General features: G+C 50.4%; 1 protein-coding gene and 1 pseudogene across 2 annotated transcripts in view; one reads left to right on the top strand and one right to left on the bottom strand.

Moving 5' to 3' along the window:
* The window catches only part of LOC144275169 (uncharacterized), a 48,245-nt gene extending 34,252 nt beyond the window's left edge, over nt 1-13,993 (bottom strand). Inside the window, exons 1-4 of one of the 2 annotated variants that reach the window (XM_077834320.1) lie at nt 13,856-13,993; nt 13,183-13,309; nt 12,563-12,676; nt 9,877-12,253 (exon numbers count right to left, since the gene is read on the bottom strand). In XM_077834320.1, the coding sequence (XP_077690446.1) occupies nt 9,903-12,253; nt 12,563-12,676; nt 13,183-13,309; nt 13,856-13,978 (2,715 nt within the window). In that variant the 5' untranslated portion in view covers nt 13,979-13,993 and the 3' untranslated portion in view covers nt 9,877-9,902. Of the gene's footprint in view, nt 1-9,543; nt 12,254-12,562; nt 12,677-13,182; nt 13,310-13,855 lie in introns of those variants that run through there. The other variant, XM_077834318.1, reaches the window with a different exon arrangement.
* LOC144274641 (zinc finger protein RFP-like) lies at nt 487-6,061 on the top strand (annotated as a pseudogene).
* Nucleotides 13,994-24,289: the final 10,296 nt, after the last annotated feature.

Raw genomic sequence — 24,289 nt, 5'->3', positions numbered from 1 at the left:
AATATTTCAATTGATAATAAATGAAAATTACAGATATGGAAATTAAGGACAACGCTGCTTGAAAACTTATTCAGGTTTGACTTAAGGAGAGTTACTTTGCATATTTTGACAGGGGATGTTGACAGTCTGTGTTTTCATGGTTATAAAGCCCTCACTTTTTGAATCTCAGCATCTACTGTCATTAAAGAATTGTCGACTGACTCACTGTTGTCGTATCCCCCCATAATTTCCCACAACTGAACATTTAAATTAATAAAAATTGGGGGGGAAATGCTGAAACCCAGATTTTTGTGCAACTGTGAAAATGTAACTTAATAAATATTGAAAAAATACTGTAAAATATATATATATAATTCTTTCAAGCCTAAATATCGCTCCAGACACACAGCCCCTGCTCATGCAAGCTCTTTATGACAGGGGGATCCTGGGTATATTTCTGAGCTCAGGAAAGTGAAGCCAACCCTGTTACACTGCCCAGAGGGAACCATGGCCTCAGAGAACCCTGTGGAATGTCTCCAGGATGAAGTTGCTTGTCCCATTTGTCTGGAGTATTTTAAGGACCCAGTGATTATAGACTGGGCACAATTTCTGCCCAGCCTACATCAGCCAGTGCTGGGAGGGATCCAATACAGCCGCCTCTTGCCCTCAGTGCAGAGAAACTGTGCAACAGAGAAACCTCAGGCCCAACAAGCAGCTGGCAAACATGGTAGAAATCGCCAAGCGGCTGAGTTTCCAGGCAGCAAAGGGAGCAGGAGGTGGTGGGGTGTGTGGGGAACACCAGGAGGCTCTGAAACTGTTCTGTGAAGAGGATCAAACCCCCACCTGTGTGGTGTGCGACAGATCCCAGGCTCACCGCGCTCCTAAGGTGTTTCCCATGGAGGAGGCTGCCCAGGAGTCCTGTCAAGTTGCTGTGAAGTTTAATGGGCAATAACTTTAGATTTTAATGACAGGTTAATTTCACTGCAAGTTGCCGTCACAAGTGTATCTGTATCATGCAGCTCTGCAAAGCCTACACTGTATGGGAGCTGCTATTATAAATAAATAATAATAAAGAAAAATAAATGATCTGGCAGAGTGGCAAGAAAGGCAAAAAAATAAAGTCTTTAAAGATACCTGACATGGGAAACCTTTAACTGAGAAGTTGAATCCTTGTCAAACCCAACTTCCACTGGTGAAACAAGGGAACTTTTTACAGAACAGAAGCTGTTCAATGATCAGTGCAGCTTAAAACACAAGAGCTGCAGGCCTGTCTATATTTGCGTGTTGGGAGTTTGCCCTAACGCTTAGTCCCGCTCTGTCACACCAGTGCAGTCCCCAGGGCTTCAGAGCTGAAATTCAGCTGGGAGTTGGGCTCCTTGGAGAATCCCAGCTCATATTTGGAGCCCGGTTGGTTTCTGGGATTAGTATCACTTCTGTAATCTGAAAACCACCTTAATTGATTTACCACCATGTGACTCCAGTTTCCTGTTATGTGCTGTGCTACTAATTAGTGAATGAATAAATACCAGTCAAACTCAGATAATTGAGGTCTCTCTCTAATGTATAAAAAGACTGAATTGGAAACAAGTTGGAATATGACACTCTCCCTATTTCCGTTGTTTGGTTTCATTCCCTTGGTGGCCCTGATGTCATAAACCTATTAGGAAAAACAGTCACCTTGGGTTTGGGTGGAAAAACATCCCGCTACCCACCCTTCTGAACCCTCAGAATGAAACCTCCCCAATAATTTCTCTTTCTACAGGAAAAAATTCAGGCCCATTGCAAGCCTTTGAGGGAAGAGAGAGAAAAACTGCAGGGATTTCAAGTGACTGGAGAGGGGAAAAGCTGGGAGTATCTGGTAGGTGCCTGTTGTTTCTGACCTGCAGAGACTTGTGGTGAGAGGTCTGTTTTTAAGCAGATTCCTCTGTGGGCTTGGTGAATGTGGGCATCAGTACGTTTCTCCATGATCCTAGATTTTCTGTGTTAGGTTCATGTGCAGAATCTAAGCTCTTGTGTCAGTGAATGAGTTAATTTCTAGCCCTTGTGACTTTCCCTGTGTCTGCGTCATTTCTTGGGTTGGTGAATTCTTTGATTTCTTTTTTCCCTTGGAACTTCTGTCAGTGTAATGCTGAGTACGGCCTCCTGCTGCTCTGGATCTCCATTCTCAGAGGCCATTGATAACACAACGTCCTAAGCACGTCAGACATGGAAACATCCCTTTCCAGATACACTGGGGAGAAATGAAAGAGGTGTAAGAGAATCCTCTCCCAAGTAACCACAGGGTAGAATCAAGTGCCAGAAATCTTAGGTTTGCAAAGAAATTCTCCCTCCTGCACACTCAGCACTCCATAAAAGACCCCAGGCTGCTTCATTGTCCCTGACCAGCCCTTTCCCTGTTGCTTTACAGAAACAGATACAAGAGGAGAGGCAGAAAATTGTTTCTGAATTTCAGCAACTGAGGCAGTTCCTGGAGCAACAAGAGTGACTCCTGCTGGCCCAGCTGGAAAAGCTGGACAAGGAGATAGTGAAGATACGGAAAGAAAATGACACCATATTCTCGGAGGAGATTTCCCGTCTCAGTGAGCTGTTGAGTGAGCTGGAGGGGAAGTATCAGAAGCCAGCGAGTGAATTCCTGCAGGTGAGACTGAGTTAGAAACATTGGAGATCCCCACACAGGGAAGGGAAGGCTCCAGAATCATAAGCACGGGGGTCCAGCAGTCAGAGATCTCACTGTAACTTGGCGTGTACATTGCTGACATGTGAATGACAACTGGTCATTGCAGAATTAAAGACACAGAGATATGAGAGAAGGGAGAGCCCCATTAGCTCAGGGAATCCAATGGCCTCTGTTCCCTATATTTGCAAAATCCCTTCCCTGGGAACCACTGCCTCTGTCAAGTGGGACTGACATTCTCTCTCTCTCTCTCTCTCTCTCTCTCTCTCTTTCTTCTCTAGGATGTCAGATGCACCTTGAGCAGGTACATGGCTCTCTCTCACTCCCCCTCACACTTCACAATGCTGGGAAAGAGCTTGGTGATGGTGGTGGTGGTGATGATGTTAGCACCGCATCTCCCAAGGGCTCTCCAGCAAAATGTGTAGGGAAGGTCACATTTTGGATACAAATCTTTCTGATCTGTTTAATCCTGAGGTTCTCACCATATTACAGAAGACTCTGGAATTCTCCATTCAGTGGGAAAGACTGACCCAGTATTTTCTAGAGATGTCACATCGCTCGGGGAGTGGCTGCCTCAAGATTGTGGGGATGGAATATGGGCCTATCATTGCTGGGGTACTGGACACCATTCAGCCCAGGGCAGCAGCGATCAAGAGTCTTTCCCACGTGAGGGCTGTTTGAAGCCCTGTGTGGAATGAGCTGGGGAGTGGGGAGCTAGTGTCTCAGTCTAGTTCCTAGAGGACAGATTTCTACAACACTTCACCTGGGAACCTCCTGTCCCTCAGAGCATGGAGGCCAAGGAGTGAATTGGCCACGGAGACTCAATTGCCTCCTTTTGTCCCCAGAGCTGGTCTCTCCAGGACAGAGTTGAAGAATATTAATGAGACCTTTGGGGGAAGATTTCACGACCACAGCCTGTGCTCCACCTGCTCTGACTCCAGGCCCATTAGAGCAGCAGCTTTCACTAACAACAAATTATAACGTGTCACTAAATGAAATGTACAAACGTGAAGTTTTCTCTCCAGGTGGGAGAAGGGGAAGTTCCAGCAGCCAGTGGAGATTTCTCCTGAACTAGAAGCGAGACTCAACAATTTCTCCCAGGAAACTGTTGCCCTAATGGAGATTCTGAGGAAATGCAAAGGTGCTGAGAAGGGATCTAGGTGGGGAAAGTGGGATGAGCCCCTGAGACTGTGGGAGGGGATGGGCTCTGGCCACGTGGGTCATATCTATTGAATGACAGGAAAGCAATTGAGCGGGTGTAACAGGTGCCCAGGTGTCAGGACGTCTCACATTCATTCATGAGTTAACAAAGGTCACAACATTGAGGCCCAAATTTAGCAAAATGGCCTAATTTTGAGTCCCTGATTTTCTCTCCCAACTGGCAAAGCCCGTGGGGGTCACAGACACAGGGATGCTACTCTGGCTGCATCTCAGGACTTGCCTTGCCTGTGCCAAGGTCTGCACGGGCCTCTGGAGCCACTGACTGGGGGAGTCGCAAACTGCCCGCTCTATTTCTCTGCCAATTAGGGTGAATTTGGCCCATTGAGCCAACACTCTCCCAGCTCCAATCTCAACACTTATTAAACAATTTTATTATTCTTTGGAGGACGAGGGCCCCATTGTGCTGAGCTCTGTAGAGATGCTGAGTGAATAAACCCAAGGGACCTACAACTACGAGCCCTGAGCCTGCAAACTCTTAACATCCCATTAATGTCAAAGGGACCAAATTTCAGAGTAACAGCCGTGTTAGTCTGTATTTGCAAAAAGAAAAGGAGTACTTGTGGCACCTTAGCGACTAACCAATTTATTTGAGCATAAGCTTTCGTTAGTACAGCTCACTTCATCGGATGCAACAAAGGGACCAAAGTCTGCTAAAGTCTTTGCAGGATCTGGGTCTCGGGTCTGAGAAAAGGCAATAGGCGAATGAGACAAACCAGCTGGAGTCTGGAGGTTGGGAGGGGCTGATGAGAGGAAAGGAAATCTCTCTGACAGATTGTATCTCCTAGGGTGGTTGTGAGACCTAATGGCTGTTGCTTTCATTGCTGTGAGATGCCTGAATGAGAGAGGTAAAAGAAGGTTTCAGATTTGTTTATATTTATATTAAAGATCTGAGTATGTCCCTGTCCCTCTCTGTTTCTCTGTCAAAATTCAAACCAAGTTAGGTCAGTTAAGAGTGGGGATATTGTTACAAACATGAAAGCAAGAAATCTCGCCTCTTTTCGCCTTTCCCCCTCCAGACACTCTGCCATTTGCACTGGGGACAAAAAGAGGGGAAACCCTAGGAGCACAAAGACAGGGTGAGGTTGCAGGTGGAAACGGTCTTTAAATTATAAGAAAATTCCCATGAAAACACATTGCACCTAAAGTTACCAACCAAACCAACACCAGTCATGACACACCCAGCACTACAGTGAAGCCATGAAATCCAGAGGAGATCCCGAGCTGAAGTCACACAAAAGATCCTGACACCAACCTTAGTGCTGAGTTCATGCCTATGCTGATGAACAGAAACACTCTCCCTGAGCAGCATCCAAACACCCTTAACTCTGACCATGGGGTTCTCATGGACATTCACAGAACCTTTAATACTAAATTGAGAGCTCTCTGCCCTGAGGGCTGACACATCCCCCTCCTTTACCCCAGTTTCTCTGCTGCTGGGAATGGAGAAGGCCCAGCAGGGGAAGCTGGGAGCTGAAGCTTCTTCAAGCAAATGAGAAACAGAGTGGGGAACTGCAGTGACATCTCTGCTCAGTCTCAGGTGCCCAGCACAGAGGCAGCTCCCTGGGATCCAGGCCCGTCCCAGCCAGAACAGGGCTGCTGGGGAGAGTGAAAAATGGTCCCAGCCTCCCCCAGGGCTGAGCTCTGCCACAAATGCTCTGATTCTCTCTCCCCCACAGCGAATGTGACTCTGGATCCAGACACGGCTCATCCCAACCTTGTGCTGTCTGAGGATTTGAAAAGTGGGAAGTGGGAAGAAATGCAGCAGCATCTGCCCGACAACCCTGAGAGATTTCACACTGAGCCCTCTATGCTGGGCTGTGAGGGATTCATCTCGGGGAGACATTGCTGGGAGGTGGAGGTGGGGGATGAGGGATCCTGGGTTGTGGGGGTGGCCAGAGAGTCTGTGAGAAGGAAGGGAGAGATATGCCCCAAAGAGGGGATCTGGGCTGTGGGGTATGCGCTGGATCAGTTCTGGGCTCTCACCTCCCCTGTGACCACTCTGCCCCTGAGTTGGGACCCCAGCAGGATCCGGGTTTGTCTGGACTGTGAACAGGGGCAGGTGACATTTATTGATGCTGGTGACGAGGCCCCGATCTTCACTTTCCTGCCGGGCTCCGTCCCTGGGGCGAGAATCTGACCCTGTCTCTGGGTGGTGGGGGTAATTCCCGGCTCAGACTGTGTCCCTGAGACACGGGGGAAGAGGGGCAGGGCCAACCCGAAGGGGGTGTGGGGCCTGGGACAACTCCCCCTCAGCCCCAGCCCTGCCCCCACTCCACCCCTTCCCCTAAGTCTCCGCCCCACTTCTTCCTGCCCCTGCTCTGTCCCCTCCCCACTCCCATTCCACCTCTTCCCCTGCGCCCCTGCCTGCCCCTCGCCTCTTTCTGACTTCCACCCCCTCCCCTGGGGGCCCTGAGATCAGCCTCTCTGGCCTTAGACCATAGGCTCTATGACCTCCTCCTGTGGACTTTCTGTCATGCTTTCTCTATGACCCTGGAAGTTGCATCAGGTCTCAGCTCTGTGCACTCTCTGGACTATCAAACCATAGAGAGCATTGAGTGAGGGAGGCAGAGAGGTCAATTTCACTGCCCCCGGGACTGTGCAGACTCTTTGCCACTGTCCTCTGTGATCCAAGGGGACTCTGAGGATCCTGGGTCAGCCACTGCCACTGAGGCATGAGGGGGAACAGCCCCATGGGAATGCAAAAATGGGCTTCTCTAGCCCCAGTCCTCCTAGCGCCTATGACCTGAACCATTCCCATCTACCCAGCCTTCTAGCTCATCTCTGTGCCCCTGGAGGACCCCTGTCTACCCAAAGCCGGATACCTCATCTCTATGGCCCCTGGAAGCTCCTCCCTCTCCCTCCCTGCCACCCCAGGGATGGGAGGGGGAAGAACTTTAATTTCCACCTGTGATGTTTGAATTTTGAAGGCAGATGTGGGATTTTTTTCCCTTAAATTGGTTGTGTGAACCCAACACCAGTGAGGAGAGCCGTGTAGGTCACTATGATGCTAGCCTGGACCTTACAGTAGTATGTTACTATCCAGCCTGCACACAGGGCCTTGTGCTTTGTGTCAGCATGTATGTCCAGGGCCAGCCCTAGGGGAAATGATGCCCTGGGTGAACTTGTATTTTGGCGCCGTTGGCCCCCGTGGGCTCCCCGCACCGAGCCCCCTTCATGCCAATCCCTGTAACCCCCCCCTCTCCTCCCGGCACCCACCTGCAGAACCTGATCTGGATGCATGGTGCAGCTGGCATTGCTGCTCACACCCCCTCTCAAACACTGCTTCTCCACGCACCCCTAGGGGCTGTGGAAGTGTCTGATGCCTCTCTGGTGTGGGGGTGTGGTTTTTCATTAGCGATAAGGGTTGTGAAGTGCATGGAAATATAAAGAACAAAAAGGAGAGGTGTATTTAACCACAAGGCTTCTAGCTCCTGCTTTGTTGCATCATTGCTACCGACTATTTCCTGGCAGAAGAGTTTCTCACGGGTTCAAATGTAGGGGCAGGCGATCCAGGTGACTGCCTGGGATGCCGGACTTGGGTGGCGCTGAGCTCGGGGTACTGTTTGTGACAAAAGTTTAACAAATGGCGGGGGGCACCAAAGACGCAGTTTTACTTTATGTTAACAAAGTTTTGCTTCTGAATTTATGTTCACGTTATCAGTAGAAAATATGGTCCAGGTCTACACAGGTAGTTGAGCACCTAAACCCCAGATTTAGGCCTCTAATTTCCAGTTTTAGGTTATCGTCATGCCTCATCTGGATGCCTGTCTCTCATGTAAGCTCCAGCATGATCCACACACCAGGGGAAGGTATGCACAACTCCCCTGCCTGTAACCCCTGTGAGGACAGATCTGGTATGCATGCTCTGAGCACCTCTCCTGGAAGAGGTGCCATTAAAATCAAGGAGGACCTGGTGGGGAAGATGCCCATATTATAGTTTTCAGCCCACTGATTAAAGCAGTCACCCAGGATGTCAGAGACCTGCATTCAATACCCCCTCTGCCTGGGGAGGAGAAAAGATTTGGACATGGGCCTCCCACATCTCTCAAGAGCATGCCCTACCCATGGGCTATTCTCAGGTGGGGCTCCCTCACTCTCTCCTGTTGAAGCTGTTCCATTGAGAATAAATACTTGAAGAGTCATCGAATTCGGGGGAGCGAGAATGAGAATTGTTCTGTTGCCTAAAACATGCACCTGGAAAATCCCTGCTCACATGCTTTCCCATCTTCAGAAGATGGGGGAATTGAACCTAGCACTCCTACATCACAGCGGAGTGCACTAATCACTGGGTTACAAGGTAAGCAGCACCAGCTCCCCTTCTGGTCACTTTGTAAGGTGTGGGCAGGCACCTGCGCTGTTCTGAGGCCCTTGGAATTGCAAGCTCTTGCTTCAAGAGCATAGGTGAGGAGGGGTTCTTTGGTCCTGCTGCTGTCGAGAGGCTGCAAAAACTTCTATATAAACTCTTGGGACCTGATCCTTTTATCTCAGATCTTCTTAAGCTTTATTATTATTTATTTTTATTATTTTATTTAGGTGCCACAAGGATTCCTTGTTGTTTTTACAGAATACAAAGTGTACAGTGATCACTTTATATTTTTTATTACAAATACCTGCACTGTAAAAAACAAAAGAAATAGTATTTTTCAATTCACCAACTGCAAGTACCGTATGCAATCTCTTTATCATGAAAGTTGAACTTACAAATGTAGAATTATGTACAAAAAATACCTGCATTCAAAAATAAAACAATGTAAAACTTTGGAGCCTACAACTCCACTCAGTCCTACTGCTTGTTGGGCCAATCACTCAGAAGAACAAGTTTGGTTACAATGTGCAGGAGATCATGCTGCCCGCTTCTTGTTTACAAGGTCACCTGAAAGTGAGAACAGGCGTTCGCATGGCAGTGTTGCAGCCGGCGTCGCAAGATATTTACGTGCCAGATGCTCTAAAGGGTCCTAGGTCCCTTCCCACTGGAACCACCATTCCAGAGGACATGCCTCCATGCTAATGACGGGTATCTAATCAATAACCGACACATGCTCATTTTCTTCAACTGAGTCAGATGCCACCAGCAGAAAGTTGATTTTCTATTTTGGTGGTTCGGGTTCTGTAGTTTCCCAATCAGTGTCTTCCTCTTTTAAGACTTCTGGAAGCATGCTCCATATCTCATCCCTCTCAGATTTTGGAAGACACTTCAGATTCTTAAACCTTGGGCCGAGTGCTGTAGCTATCTTTCGAAATCTCAGATAGTTACTTTCTTTGCGTTTTGTCAAATCTGCAGTGAAAGTGTCCCCCCATGTGCTAGGTCATTCTCCGGGACTTCGATATGATGACATATTTGGCAGAAGGTGTGTAAAACAGGACAGGGGACATACAAGTCTCCTTCAAGGAGTTCAGTCACAAATGGAATTAATGCATTATTTTTTTTAAATGAGCATCCTCCACTGGAATGGTGGCCGAAGCATGAAGGGACATAGGCATGTTTAGCATATCTTCCACTTAAATACCTGCGCTGCCAGCTACAAACATGCCATGGGAACGCCTTCTCACACTTTCCGGTGACATCATAAATTAGAAGCAGGCAGCATTCGCTCCCGTAAATGTAAACAAACTTGTTTGTCTTAGCGAGTGGCAGAAAAAGAAGTAGCACTGAGTGGACTTCTAGGCTCTAAAGTTTTTAATTGCTTTATTTTTCAGTGCACTTATATAATTAAAATCATCTATGTTTCTAAGTTACACTTTCCTGATAAAGAGATTGCACGACAGCACTTGTATGAGGGGAACTGAAAAATACTATTTTTGTTTTGCATGTTTGCAGTACAAATATTTGAAATCAAAAATAATAGAAAGTGAGCACTGTGCACTTTCTATTCTTTGTTGTGAGAGAAATCAATAGATATGAAAACACAGAAAAACATTCTAAGCATATATAACATTATAAACATAAGCACTCATGGGGTTTCTCTCCGGTATGGATTGCTTGATGTTTAACAAGGTCTGACCTCTGAATGAAACTTTTCCCACATTCTCAGCACTTATGGGGTCTCTCTCCTGTGTGGATTTTGTGATGTTTAATTAGGCCTGACCTCCGTACAAATTTTTTCCCACAGTCTAAGCACTTGTGGGGTCTCTCTCCTGTGTGTATTCTCTGATGTGTCACCAGGGCTGATTTCCATGTGAAACTTTTCCCACAATCAAAGCACTTATGGGGTCTCTCTCCTGTGTGGATTATCTGATGTTTAAGAAGGGTTGGCCTTTCTGTGAAACTTTTTCCACATTCTAAGCACTTATGGGGTTTCTCTCCGGTGTGGACTGCTTGATGTTTAACAAGGTCTGACCTCTGTATGAAACTTTTCCCACATTCTAAGCACTTGTGGGGTCTCTCTCCTGTGTGGATTTTCTGATGTTTAATTAGGCCTGACCTCCGTACAAATTTTTTCCCACAGTCTAAGCACTTGTGGGGTCTCTCTCCCGTGTGTATTCTCTGATGTGTAACCAGGGCTGATCGCCATGTGAAACTTTTCCCACAGTCCAAGCACTTATGGGGTCTCTCTCCTGTGTGGATTACCTGATGTCTAAGAAGGGTTGGCCTTTCTGTGAAACTTTTTCCACAGTCTAAGCACTTTTGGGGTTTCTCTCCGGTGTGGATTGCTGGATGTTTAACAAGGTCTGACCTCTGTATGTGTAACCAGGGCTGTATGTGTATTCTCTGATGTGTAACCAGGGCTGATCGCCATGTGAAACTTTTCCCACAGTCTAAGCACTTGTGGGGTCTCTCTCCTGTGTGGATTGCCTGATGTTTAAGAAGGGTTGGCCTTTCTGTGAAACTTTTTCCACAGTCTAAGCACTTATGGGGTCTCTCTCTTTTGTGTATTCTCTGATGTGTAACCAGGGCTGATCTCCATGTGAAACTTTTCCCACAGTCCAAGCACTTATGGGGTCTCTCTCCTGTGTGGATTACCTGATGTTTAAGAAGGGTTGACCTTTCTGTGAAACTTTTTCCACAGTCTAAGCACTTATGGGGTCTCTCTCCCGTGTGTATTCTCTGATGTGTAACCAGGGCTGATCGCCATGTGAAACTTTTCCCACAGTCCAAGCACTTATGGGGACTCTCTCCTGTGTGGATTAGCTGATGTTTAAGAAGGGATGGCCTTTCTGTGAAACTTTTTCCACAGTCTAAGCACTTATGGGGTCTCTCTCCAGTGTGGACTGCTTGATGTTTAACAAGGTCTGACCTGTGTATGAAAGTTTTCCCACAGTCTAAACACTGATGGGGTCTCTCTCCTGTGTGGATTTTCTGATGTTTAGTTAGGCCTGACCTCCGTACAAATTTTTTCCCACAGTCTAAGCACTTGTGCGGTCTCTCTCCTGTGTGGATTGCCTGATGTTTAAGAAGGGTTGGCCTTTCTGTGAAACTTTTTCCACAGTCTAAACACTTATGAGGTCTCTCTCCAGGGTGGATTGCCTGATGATTAAGTAGGTTTGACCTCTGTATGAAACTTTTCCCACAGTCTAAGCACTTATGGGGTCTCTCTCCCGTGTGTATTCTCTGATGTGTAACCAGGGCAGATCGCCATGTGAAACTTTTCCCACAGTCCAAGCACTTATAGGGTCTCTCTCCTGTGTGGATTACCTGATGTTTAAGAAGGGTTGGCCTTTGTGTGAAACTTTTTCCACAGTCGAAGCACTTATGGGGTCTCTCTCCGGTGTGGACTGCTTGATGTTTAACAAGGTCTGACCTGTGTATGAAAGTTTTCCCACAGTCTAAACACTGATGGGGTCTCTCTCCTGTGTGGATTTTCTGATGTTTAATTAGGCCTGACCTTCGTACGAATTTTTTCCCACAGTCTAAGCACTTGTGGGGTCTCTCTCCTGTGTGGATTAGCTGATGTGTAATCAGTGCTGACTTCCAATTCAAACAATTCCTGCTCTCAAGGCACCCAGAGGGTTTCTCTCCCATGTGGCTTCTCCCATGATTAGTAAGATCTGAGCGCTTATTGAGGTTTTCCCCACAGTCCAAGCATTGAAGTGTTTTCTCTCCAGTATTTATTGCCTGAAGCGTAAGAAGCGCCGGTCTCAGAATGAATCCTTTCCCATAACCGAGGCATTCATAGCGTTTGTCTTCCTTGGGGGTTGTCTGCCGGGCTGTGGGATCCCTGTGTCCTTCCCCACATATAATAGATCCATCCAGTTGCTCCCTTGAGTGGTTTCCCAGCAGCCTCTTTGACCTCTGCCAATTTCCCCAGGCTTCTCCCTGTGCCAAGCACTGGGAAAAATTCCCTTCAGCTCTTCCCACAAAAATCCCCTGTGGTTCCCCGTGCCCAGGAATTTCCTGATGTTGATTCCCCTCCTTCTTCTCACTCACTCTCTCATCACCTGCTGGGAGAGAGACAATGCAGACAGGAGTCATTCTGCTGAGGAGAAATTAAGAGGAATAGAACCGAGGGAAAACCCAACATACTAAAGGTTGGAGAGATGGAGCAATTGGATTCTGCCTCCACTTCCCAGTTCGGAAGGAAACTCCTGCAGTGAACAGGACACATGGGAAGCGATGTCAGTGATATCTGCTGCCTGCAGCCCTGCTCTGGGTGAGATGAGGAAGGAACCGAGGGCACTTACTAATATGTCATTTTTGGGATTCTCAACTTTTTCTTTCATTCACTAGATGATTTGTATGTCAGCGCTCACCTGTGTGGGCACCTCTTGGGATCTCTCTTTCTTCACAGGCCTGGAGATCGGGCACCCACGGCTCTTCCCCTCGTTCCAGCCGGGTGATCAGGTCAGGTTTGGGAAGGGGAAATCCTGTGCAGGGAGTGATATCAGACCAGATCAGGGTTTGTGGAGGATTGAGAGAGCATCTGTCAGAAAGGACATTCCGTGGGTGGCACCTGTCCCAGTGCTGTGCTGGGGAATGTGGAATCTAAGAGGACAGGAACGTGGTCACTTAACCCCCTTGCGGGAGGCAGACGTCTGGGGAGGTGAGGGCAATTGTGATGCACACCCAGCTCTCGTGTTAAACCCCTGCCTATTTCTAAACCTGCGAAGTCCAGAGCCCTCCACATGACTGGAGCTGTTCCCAAGGAGGAGAGAGAAGAGGGATTCTGTGTGCGACCGAGAAACAACACAGACAGGACAATGCACGGCTTCTCCACCGTGCAAGCTAGGGGGGTTGGGTGGGGATGATTTAGTATGTGCCTTATGTTTTGACACCCTCTTCTCATTGGAGCATGATGAGGGAAGAACCTGACCGGTGTCAGACACGCAGACCTCCCCAGTTTCCAATAACCAAGGGGCCAAGAATCCCTTACCCAGCGAGGTCACTGTCTCGTAGTTCTCCTGCATGACATCCCTGTAGAGGGCTCTCTGAGCAGGGTCCAGCAAAGCCCCCTGCCCCTGGGTGAAATACACAGCCACCTCCTCGAAGGTCACCGGCATCTGAAACAACAAGAGTCCCCCGCTCAGCACCTGCTGCCCCAGCCACAATCCCACTAGTCATGGGGTAGGACGGAGAGAGAAGCAGAATCCTCCGCGCACCCTGCTCAGAGTAGCTGGGAGGCTTGAGGGGGTGGGAGAAGGTGAGAGCTCCTTGTCCTCCCCAGCACATGGAGCAGGGCAGGGTCTTCTCATTTCCCACATGCCTGCCAGCCATAGGCTGAGACGGGAAGCAGAGCTCTGAGCCGGGGACAGGGACAGGAACCTTGACAGCTTCCCTTCGTATTTCACAGCAGCCTCTGGTCAGTGGGTCAGGCTCCAGCACTGGGAGTCTGGTCCATTTTCCCAGCCCTGCCCAGGGGGGTGTTTTCTGGTTCAGAAATGGGGGATTGTTTCCCCTCCCCCGCACCCATCAATGGGCCTGTTCAGAAAATCAGGCCCAGGTTGATCACGTTCCAGCAGGTTTATCGCATCCCGTTCCACCCCGGGTGATTAACCCCTCTACACTACCCCTCCCCCACCACCAAAAGCTCCCTGAAAATCCCCTACCTCAGCTGGCTCCATCACAGCCATTTCCCTGCCCTGTCCCCTGCAAGATGGGACAATCTGAAGCAAAATGTGGACGCGATTCCTCAGCCTGTAGGAGGAGATGGGAGATTGGGCAGGTTTCATAAGGGGCTGGAGTCCATGTCACTCCCCAATTCCCCCCAGGCTCTCTCCCTGCAGACAGATGCTCTGATTCTATGACTCTGCCATGCTGGGAACAAACCCAGTTAGTTCATTACCTCCCCGGCCACACCACCAGCCTCACCCTCCCTCCCCCCCCGCTTAGAACTAACCCACCACGTCCCTTCTAAACCTCCCCACAGCAGCATCTCCGAGCCAAATGCTGGAAAAAGAGCAGATCAAAGGAGTCACTTCAGGGTACTGCCCCACAGTGTATTGTGACCCCCTCCAGCTCTCCCCCATCTCCCTCCGTAGTGCGGTGCTCAGCAGAGCGAGCAACTGGCTTTTCCTCTCTCAGCCCCTGCTCTTGTTCCCAGGAGAGCGGACTGCCCCGGGGGTGCAGGGAATGGATCTGGGCAGGGCTGGGAGCTGGGAACCTCCCTCCCCACTTCTTGCTGCTGCTGCCCTTCAAGTGTCTCCGCTCTCCTTTTTTATCTTCTTCCCTCAACCTGGGAGAACGGGTGACTGCCCCATTGCCATGGGCCTCTGCTCTCATTAGGCAGCTCAGCCACTCACACTGGTAACAGGGGTTTGAACCTGGCTGTGTCACTGAGGGCAGGAGCTCTGGGACTCACAGACACAGCCTGTATCCTGAGGTCTCTGAGGATGCGGGGCTGGAAGTGGGTCAGTCTCCTGATTTGGGACTCAGCGGGGAGAGCCCAGGGCTCGGGACTCTGGATTCCCCCCAAGATGGACTTTGCTGAATGCTCCTGATTTCTGTGCTAACGAGCTCTGTTCCACACGGTTTTCTCAGCAACCAATGAACCCTTCTGTTTTCCAAGCTGGCTGAGAGTCACAGCGGACTGCGGAGGTGGGGTGCACGGCCCCTGTGAGGAGCCTGTCAGGCTTCTCCTTAGGCTGCCCCCGGGGGTTCAGGCTGGGGTCATGTGCCCTCCCTGGGCCCCAGGACCGGGAAGGCTGGGGCCACATGCTCAGCAGGTCGGGGAAGATGTTGGGGGTGCTCAGGGTCTGGGGTCCTGCCCCTGCAGTGGGAGGTGGACTTGCCTCCCCCAGCCCTCGGTTCATCCCCCACCAGCTGTATCTCGTTCTTCTTCCCAGCTCCTAGTCCCAGGCAGGGGGGCTGAAACAATCTGTACAGTGGGGTGTCAAGGTTCCTTCCCCACTCTGAACTCTAGGGTACAGAAGTGGGGACCCACATGAAAGACCCCCTAAGCTTATTCTTACCAGCTTAGGTTAAAAACTTCCCCAAGGTACCAACTTTGCCTTGTGCTTGAACAGTATGCTGGCACCACCAAATGTTTTAAACAAAGAACAGGGAAAGAGACCACTTGGAGACGTCTTCCCCCCAAAATAGCCCCCCAAACCCTACACACCCCCTTTCCTGGGGAGGCTTGAGAATAATATCCTAACCAATTGGTTACAAAATCATCAAAGACCCAAACCCCTGGATCTTGAAAGAATGGGAAAATCAGTCAGGTTCTTAAAAGAAGGATTTTATTAAAAAAAAAAAAGTGAGAGAGGTAAAACTCATCTCTGTAAAATCAGGATGGAAAATACTTTACAGGGCATTCAGATTCAAAACACAGAGGATCCCCCTCTGGGCAAAACCTTAAAGTTACAGAAAACAGGAATAAACCCCCCTCTTAACACAGGGAAAATTCACATAAAATAAAAGATAAACGAATCTGCCTTGCCTGGCTTACCTATACTGGTTGCAAAATTGGAGACTTGGATTAGGATGGGTTGGAGAAGATGGATTTCTGTCTGGCCTCTCTCAGTCCCAAGAGAGAACAACCACGTAAACAAAGAGCACAAACAAAAGCCTTCCCCCCCACCACAAGATTTGAAAGTATCTTGTCCCCTTATTGGTCCTTTGGGTCAGGTGCCAGCAGGTAAGCTGAGCTTCTGAACCCTTCACAGGTAACAGGATGTTGCCTTTGGCCAGGAGGGATTTTATAGCACTGTGTACAGAAAGGTGGTTTCCCTTCCCTTTATATTTATAACAGGGGGGCTGAGAGCCATTGAACCAAACTGTAAAGCCTGGATAGGATGGAAATCCCTTCAAGCCAGGGGGTGCAGCAGGGCCCCGCCAGCCCAGATCCAGAGCCTGTGCTGCCCCCCCCCCCCGATTGTGCCCCTGGGCCCCGCTCCCTCCCCGACCCCCAGCTGCATCCAGGGGTCCCCATCCTGCATCCAGTTTAGCCCCTGCCAACCTTCTGCCCCTCCCTATTTGCCCCCCTCCCATCTCCCTGATCTGCAGCCCCCGTCCACACCAGCCGGGCCAGGGGCAGGGAAACAAAGCAGCAGATTGGGGGGGGAGGGGTAACGTGATCCTGCCCCCGCCCCGCACACGCCGGGAGCTGCGGCAGCTTTCCCGGGCCCGGGGCAGGGAATCGCAGCCGGCTCCGCGGGGAGCAGCCCGGGGCCAAACCCTCCCCCTGCAGCCCGGGGGTGACGGGGGATGGGCGGGTCTCTCTTACCTTCCCCCCGAGCGGGGCCCCCCGGGGCAGGGGCCGGGCCGGGAAGGGGCCCTGGCCGGGCTGGGGGCTCTGCCCTGGGAGAGGCTCCCGGGGAGCAGCGGGCAGGGCCCGGCTGGAGGTTCCCCTCTCCCGGCTGCAGCCCGGGCTCCGGGCTCCCAGCACCAGCCGCCGGGGCTCGGGGATCTCGCCGGGAGCCAGAGTCCCCGCAGCGGCTGCGAGTCACTTCCTGCGGCCGGGCCTGAGCCCCGCGATCCTCCCCCCAGAGCCGCCCCCCAGCCGCTCCTGGGTCCTAGCGATAAACCCGTCAAGCTGCGCCTCCCCTCTCTGTGTCAGGTGTCGTGTTTTCAAGTGCTCCGCCTAGGAATGTGCTACCGGGAGCGGTTACCGATACCTAGTGGAGGGTAAGAAACTGCTAGTGTAGTAAACTGCTACCTGATGTAGCAAATGCCTACGGGCAGCAGCTTCTTCCACTGCAGTGTAGGTGAAATTGCTGCACGTAGAAATGTGCTCGCTCGCTCTCTCCCTCTCCCTCTCGCTCCCTGTAGCAGTTATTTCTATGTGTAGATTGTAAGAAACAGCTTTTGTAAACAGAGGCTCCTTCCCGCACAGGTCATGTTTGCTAAACCTTAATTTTTTTTCTCTTCTCTGGCCTCTCTCCAATTTTTACTCCAGCTGAGAGCTCATCAGCCCAGAGGAGAGCCGATATCCCAGAGTGACGGTCTGTTTTCTTGCATAGGTCCCTTTCCACAGTACTCGGATTCAGCTTGTGGTCCACTATGACCCTCCGATCCCTTTCCGCAGGACTCCTTCCTAGGAAGTCATTTCCCATTTTGTATGCTTCCAGCTTGTTATCATTCACAAAAGTTTATAATTGTACTCTCTATGCCATTATCTCAATCATTCATTCAGATTTTGAATAGAAGCTTATCCAGAACTGATCCCTGCAGAACCCCACTGGTTATGCCCTTTCAGCCTGACTCAGCCCTTTCAGCCTGTGAATCACTTGCACCCATCTTATTTTAGCTCCATCTAGGTGGCATTTCCATAGTTTGTTTATGAGAAGGTCATGGGAGACCTGCAACACTGCAATCTGATGAAGCTAATTCCTCCAGATAGCAGTTTCTCAACACTGTAGGTAGGTGAGACTGCTCTCTGCAGCAATTAGCTACATCAGATGGCCTTTGTTAGCATCGTAGGACCTGTTGCTGCTGCAGGTAGCCTGGTCCTACAGATAGCATTTTCACACCCATATACGGGTCAGAAATTGCAATCTGCAGGGATGTGCTATCTGTAACACTGCAATCTGATGAAGTTACTTCCTACAGATAGCAGTCTCACGTACCTGTGGTGTGAGAAACTGCTCTCTGTAGGAATTAGCTACATCAGATTGTGGCGGTTCAATGACAAGACAGCACAGAGCTTTTAGCAAGCAAGCGGCTGGTCTGCTAATGGGCTTCTGCCTGTCAGCTTTCCACCTTCCCCTTTATTCTTTCTCTCCCCCCGCGCATTACATTCTCCAACAGATAAAAGGAATACACTGGCTTTGTTCAACATTCTTATTTACCAGTTTCTATCTACCGCATTCCTTGCTCTCGGGCCTTGAGCCCAGTCCTGGGAGGCTTCCCACGGTTCATGTCATCTGGGCGAGATTCCAAGGTTGATGCCCTTGAAAGGTGCTGTGTGTGCACAGGTCCAGCACAACAATCCAGGTGTGCCCTGAATGTTGCCAAGCGCATAAACCTTGTATGAATCCTACATCCCCTCCTTTTTTGTTTATTTGTGCTCGGCCATCTCATGGTAGCCATCAATTTGCTTTTGCAAGCCAATTAACTGCCGGACAGACGAGGTCATAACTCGTGGAGCCTGCCAGGGCGGTTCTCGACAAAGCCTTAACAAAAAGGAGATACATTGCACACAGCAACAGCAAAAAATGAGCTTAAGAAGGTAAAGTGTAATTGGCCGAGCCCCAATTAGCCATGCTAGAGTACTGGGAAGAGAGGTTCGCGTAAGCAGCGAGCATCATCTCATTTCCGATTTCCTCAGGGTGATGACATACTGGAATAAGATACGTACCTAACAATTCTTCAGCTGCTACAAAATCAAATAAACAAAAGTGGGTAACATTTGCTATTGTAGCCAATCTTTCCCATAGGTTATATGTCATTCGGGCTCGTAACGGAGAAAGCGCTCCCGAGCCAACCCCTACAGGAAATAGCAGGCACAAAAGGCATACAATCAATACAGAATTAGCAGTAATTTGGGCAAGAATTGCCACAAACAAAGTCTCAGAAGTCTCTGGCTGTTGGTTTGCTGCCAGTCTTCGTTGAGCCGCGGCGACCAATGCTTTTACTGCTCCCCATGTCACGGGCTGGCTTGGGACGCTACGCCTCCTCCGTTTCCGTCCTGCCGTTGTCGACCCAGGAGGCACCGCGTTCTACTCCGAGGTCAGCTAAAACTCCGGTATGGGGTTCGACAGCCTCTGGTGCCACGCCATGCTGTTTCAGTGCCGGTCGCACACACCGGGCCGGAACCCACAACGGTCCTGCAGGGAGAGACACAGCAGCATATCCCCAACCCCAAGTAATTAGAGGCACTGGGCCCAACCATTGCGGATCGGGCAGCTGATGGTAATAGACACGCGGTCTTTCCAGTACCTCGGATTTGTGAAAATGCCGATCCGTGGGGGTCTGCTGATCTGCGTTCAGCGTTAAATTATTTAAAGTGAACAAAAGGATACGCAATTGTTGCTGAATGTCTCCTAAGGTTCGGAGATGCAGCTCCCCTTGTTTTAATTGTTTGTCGAGCAAGGTTTTTAGCGTGTGATTTGCACATTCAACAATGGCTTGGCCCATGGAATTATAAGGGATCCTGTGTGTGAGATGGACGTCCCATTGGACACAAAAGGAGGAAAGGGCTGTGGAGCAGTAGGCTGGGGCATTATCTATATTTTCTGGCTCGGGCGACCCATAACAGCAAAACAGGCTAGCAAATGGTGCATAACTTTGGGAGTGGCTTCCCCACGCTGTGGGGTCACCCAGAGGAATCCTGAATAGGTATCAATGGAAACATGTAAAAACGAATAGGGACGGAATTGTGGCACGTGAGTAACATCCATTTGCCACAGCTGATTCGCTGCGGTGCCTCTGGGGTTAACGGCATAAAAAAAGGTAGGGGCAGCAGCGGCATGGTGGGGGCAAGAACGAACAATAGAACGTGCATGATCAGCAGGAATATGAAACTGCCGGGCCAAAACAGAGGCAGACTGATGAAAAAAGGCATGGCTTTCAATGGGGTCAGAAAAAAGGGAATTTACCTGACCACGTAACGCGCGATCGGCGCGCGCATTGCCTTCAGTAAGTAGCCCAGGCAGAGGGGTATGACTGCGAATATGAGCAACAAAATAAGGGAAATTACGAGTGGTCAGGAGATACTGTAAGGACAAAAACAGGCGAAGAAGGTCTGCATCGACCTGAGGGGTAATGAGGGCAAGGGGTAAATGATCAATTACCTGATAAACATAATGCGTGTCCACGATCAAATTAAAGGGACAATCAGCAAAAAGTTAAAAGGCCAAAGTAACAGCAGCTAATTCCAAGGACTAGTAAAGCTCTCCAAGCGCTGTGCATGCAAATATTATTGTACAAGTGAATGAAGCGCTTTCAGCTTTTCTAGGGGGAGGGGCCACTGGTCAATCCATACAGGCTCTAAGGATTGCCATACTAATGGTACTGCGGATGGCAAGGTGGGTGAGGGAGGATTTCGGGCCATTATATATTAATATCGAGGGTGGTGTCCAGCTTTGTAAGTAAGTCACGGCCCCAAATATTGAGGTGGACAGGGAGTACAAAAAGGCGGATTGTAGCAAGGGCACGGCCTCCTGGTTTGGAGACCGTGACCCAAGACAAACTTTGGCGCCCGGGTTTGCTACCCCCGATCCCCCACAACTCTTTAGAAGGAACTGTTGGCCAACCGACCGGCCACTCCGGATCACGAATCACCGTAACGTCAGCTCCAATGTCCACCAGCCCTGTAAAAGGAACATTATTTAAGAGAAGTGTTAACTGAGGTTTCGAGGGGTGGACCGACATTGTTAGAGCAACAAGTGGAGAGGACGTGTTGTGAGATGGCGACTGAGCCAGCGTCGATCCAAAGCCGCCTCCGCCCCGGGCTCGATCCTCTGCAGCTGGCACCTGATAGGGGACTAAAATCAATTGCGCAATTGACCGTCCATGCGGGAGCGACTGCGGAAGATGGGTCCACACCTGAACCTTAATAACGCCGTTGTAATCGCCATCAATGACCCCTGGGATGACAAAAAAGCCCTGTTTCCCAGCGTGTGAGCAAGGGAGAACAAGACCCACAAATCCGGCAGGGAGAGGTCCCGTCACCTGGGTAGGTATGGCACAAACCTCCCCCGGCAACTGAAAATCAGCGTCCTCCTGCATAATCAAATCAAGCCCTGCACTTCCGGCAGTCGCCGCCTTCATGGAGTCTATGGGTTTTAAAGCAGAGGAACAGTTGTCTGAGTGGGAAACACCCCTGTTTGGCCCTGGGTTCGGGGGGAACCCGTCATGCGGTTTCCCGACCCGCTACGACACTGATCAGCCCAGTGATAGCCCTTCCAACACTTGGGGCACTTCTTTGAGGGGTGGGCAGGCGCTGTCGATGAGCGGCACTCCCGCTGAAAGTGACCCTCCTTACCACAGCGGTAACAACGCTTCCCCTCCTTCCCGCTTTTCCGCAGGGCGGCGGCCATAACCCCAGCTTTATGTGCTTGTGTGCCGATGTTTTGGCACGCCCGCAGCATGTCCGACAGCTCTAGAATGCCAGCGGCTTGTGCCACCTGGAGAGCACGGCGGCAATCCTCGTTCGCATTTTCAACCGCCATTTTTAACAGGATCTCCTGAGCTGCCGCAGGGTTATCCACCTGTTGGAGGATAGCCTCCTGCAATCTGTTGGTAAAATCCGTAAAGGACTCTGATGCACCTTGACGGATACTGGCAAAGCTTTTGGTAGGCTTGCCTGAATCCGGGACCTTCCGGAAAGCATGCTGGGCACAGGTAGGAATAATGGGGAAGACGGCCTGAGGGAGTTGAGACTGCATTTGAACAGTAGCAAACAGGCCCTCCTCTGCCAAATGCTCATAAATGACACCTTGCTCTCTATATACCTGGGCTTGGCGTTCCGCCATCTTCCAATACTCACTAAGCCAAATAACATACTGACTGGGCGTCAGCATCATGCGCAACAGTGCCTTCCAATCTTCAGGGATCAGGGTGTACCCAGTACCTAGCCCTTCAATGAGACCACTTACATACGTGCTAGTGAGGCCGAACTCGCGAATCGCTTTCTTTACGTCTCTGACCACCGAGTAGGGCAAACTGACCCAGTTTGCAACCTGGTTGCTCTGGCCATCATCCTGCCAGGTCACCGGACAAACTGAGACCAGATCAGCCAGCTCCTCTGCTGTAAGATCTGAGCGAGTCTTCGCTGCGTGAACCATTTGTTGCACCAGCGAAAGCCGCATGGGTCCCCACGGGGGGAGGGTGATCACACACCGGCTCTGGTGGGGAAGGCCAGGGAGGTGGTGGTAATAGAGGCACTGGGGGCGAAGCAGGGGGAGGGATGGCTGCAGGAGCGGACGGGGTGGCGGGATCGGCAGCCCCTCTGTTGGTGCGGGAGTGGGCCTTTCCGAGGCGACACGCTGTGTCGCATTGCCAGGAGGGGGGATGGCTGCAGGAGCGGACGGGCGTGGCGAGAGCACCAGCCTCGCGAGGGAGGGCCTGTCCGAGGCGACACGCTGTATCGCGTCGCGGCAGAGATGCCAGGCATGTAGAGCCTGCACAGGCGCCCGAGGCTCTTTGTGCAATGTCTGGCCCAACCGCTCCCAGTCCGCTAGCTTAAGGCTTCCAGCTTCAGGGTACCACGGGCATTGGGCACTCACCTCCTGTAGCAGGAGAGTGAGTTCTCGAGTGGGGCAGTCATGCTGAGCCTTACGCAGCAAATGCTGTAGCTCACTGCGGTGTTGCACTTGCAAAGCAGAGAGGGAGCTTCCCATGCCTACCACAACGAAAAATACTTACCGGGATCCGCGAAGCGGATGAGTGACGCGTCTGAAACCCTTGCCGGGCGAGGTGAGTGCTGAGGGCCCCACGTTGGGCGCCAGTTGTGGCGGTTCAATGACAAGACAGCACAGAGCTTTTAGAAAGCAAGCGGCTGGTCTGCTAACGGGTTTCTGCCTGTCAGCATTTCACCTTCCCCTTTATTCTTTCTCTCCCCCTGCGCATTACATTCTCCAACAGATAAAAGAAATACACTGGCTTCGTTTAACATTCTTATTTACCAGTTTCTATCTACCGCATTCCTTGCTCTCGGGCCTTGAGCCCAGTCCTGGGAGGCTTCCCACGGTTCATGTCATCTGGGCGAGATTCCAAGGTTGATGCCCTTGAAAGGAGCTGTGTGTGCACAGATCCAGCACAACAATCCAGGTGTGCCCTGAATGTTGCCAAGCGCATAAACCTTGTATGAATCCTACATCAGATGGCCTCTTTTAGCAAAGTAGGACCTATCGCAGCTGCATATGTTTCTGGATGGTACAAGGCCCTGTACGGTACAAGGCCCTGTATACACATTAACCCTCATGGGGCACATCACTATCACTCTCACAAGACAGGATACTAGATTAGGCGGACTATTGGTCTGACCCATGATGGCAGTCATTACAATAGATTTTTTTCCAGGGAGAAAGACATTATATGAGCTAATATACTGCCTTTATTCAATATTTGAGAATCAAGTTGTACACAGTGGCACGAGGAAAAACACTCAGGGCTAGACTGAGAGGCAAAATAACAGTTGCAACAATGCAATGCCCATTGGTGGCTGGACTCCAAAAGTTTTGACACTAGGCCAGAAATTCAGTGAGCTCTAAACTGAGAAGAAAAAAAATTAAATTTAAAAATTCAGGGAATTCAGGGAATCCCAGCAACAGACAAGACAACTGCGAGGAGACTCTATGCAATCAGATACAGTGATAAGGGATTCTTTGTTTCTGAGGGGATATATGTAAAATGTTTCACTGAATTAAGTCTCAGGGATTATTTACACTGACAAATTAAAGTGCTCTAACTTGCTGGCTCAGGAGGGTGAAAATCACCCCCCTGAGCGCAGCAAGTGTGAGCTCTTTAAAGCGCTCGTGTGGACAGGCTCGGCTCCCGGTGCTCGGAGCTAATCCCCTCGTCGAGGTGGATTACCAGGAGCACTGGCACCCACGGCAGCGCTTTGAACTTTCTCGTGTAGATGTAGCCTCAGTGGGTTAGATCAGACCAAGAGGAGCGGCACTGACTAGGCATTGGGATGCCTGTGCCTTTAAGAACCCAGCCCTGGGAAGCCCATGCTGAGAGGTGCTGTCTGTGGGAGGGGAAATTAAAAAGCCCCTTTGCCCCCCACCATTTTTGCAAGCACTGGTGTCTCAGTCCCACTGGGGTAACTGTTACTCCCCGTGCCCCCGTCTGTGCCGGGTTTTGCCCTCTGTCACCCTCTGCCAGCACCTCACCCCAAGCTTAACTCCTGCTCCACCCCCCCAGCCCTGATTTTGCCTTTTAGCCCCTCTCCTAATGCTGCCTCCAGCTGCTTGACCCCCCATCAGTCAATTTCCACCCCCTGCTCAGACCCTGGCCACCCCCCTGCTCCATTTTGCCCCCTTTGCCCCTTTTTAACCCCTGTAAATAGCAGTCAGCAGATTTTTACTGCTAATAAGGGCAGGGTGAAGGGCAGTGGCTTCAGCAGTTGTACTGAGGACAGAAGGGAGGGACCG

This window comes from Eretmochelys imbricata, chromosome 14, assembly GCF_965152235.1.
Source record: "Eretmochelys imbricata isolate rEreImb1 chromosome 14, rEreImb1.hap1, whole genome shotgun sequence".
Classification (NCBI taxonomy): domain Eukaryota; kingdom Metazoa; phylum Chordata; order Testudines; family Cheloniidae; genus Eretmochelys; species Eretmochelys imbricata.
This window is presented reverse-complemented; position numbering and strand designations above follow the sequence as displayed.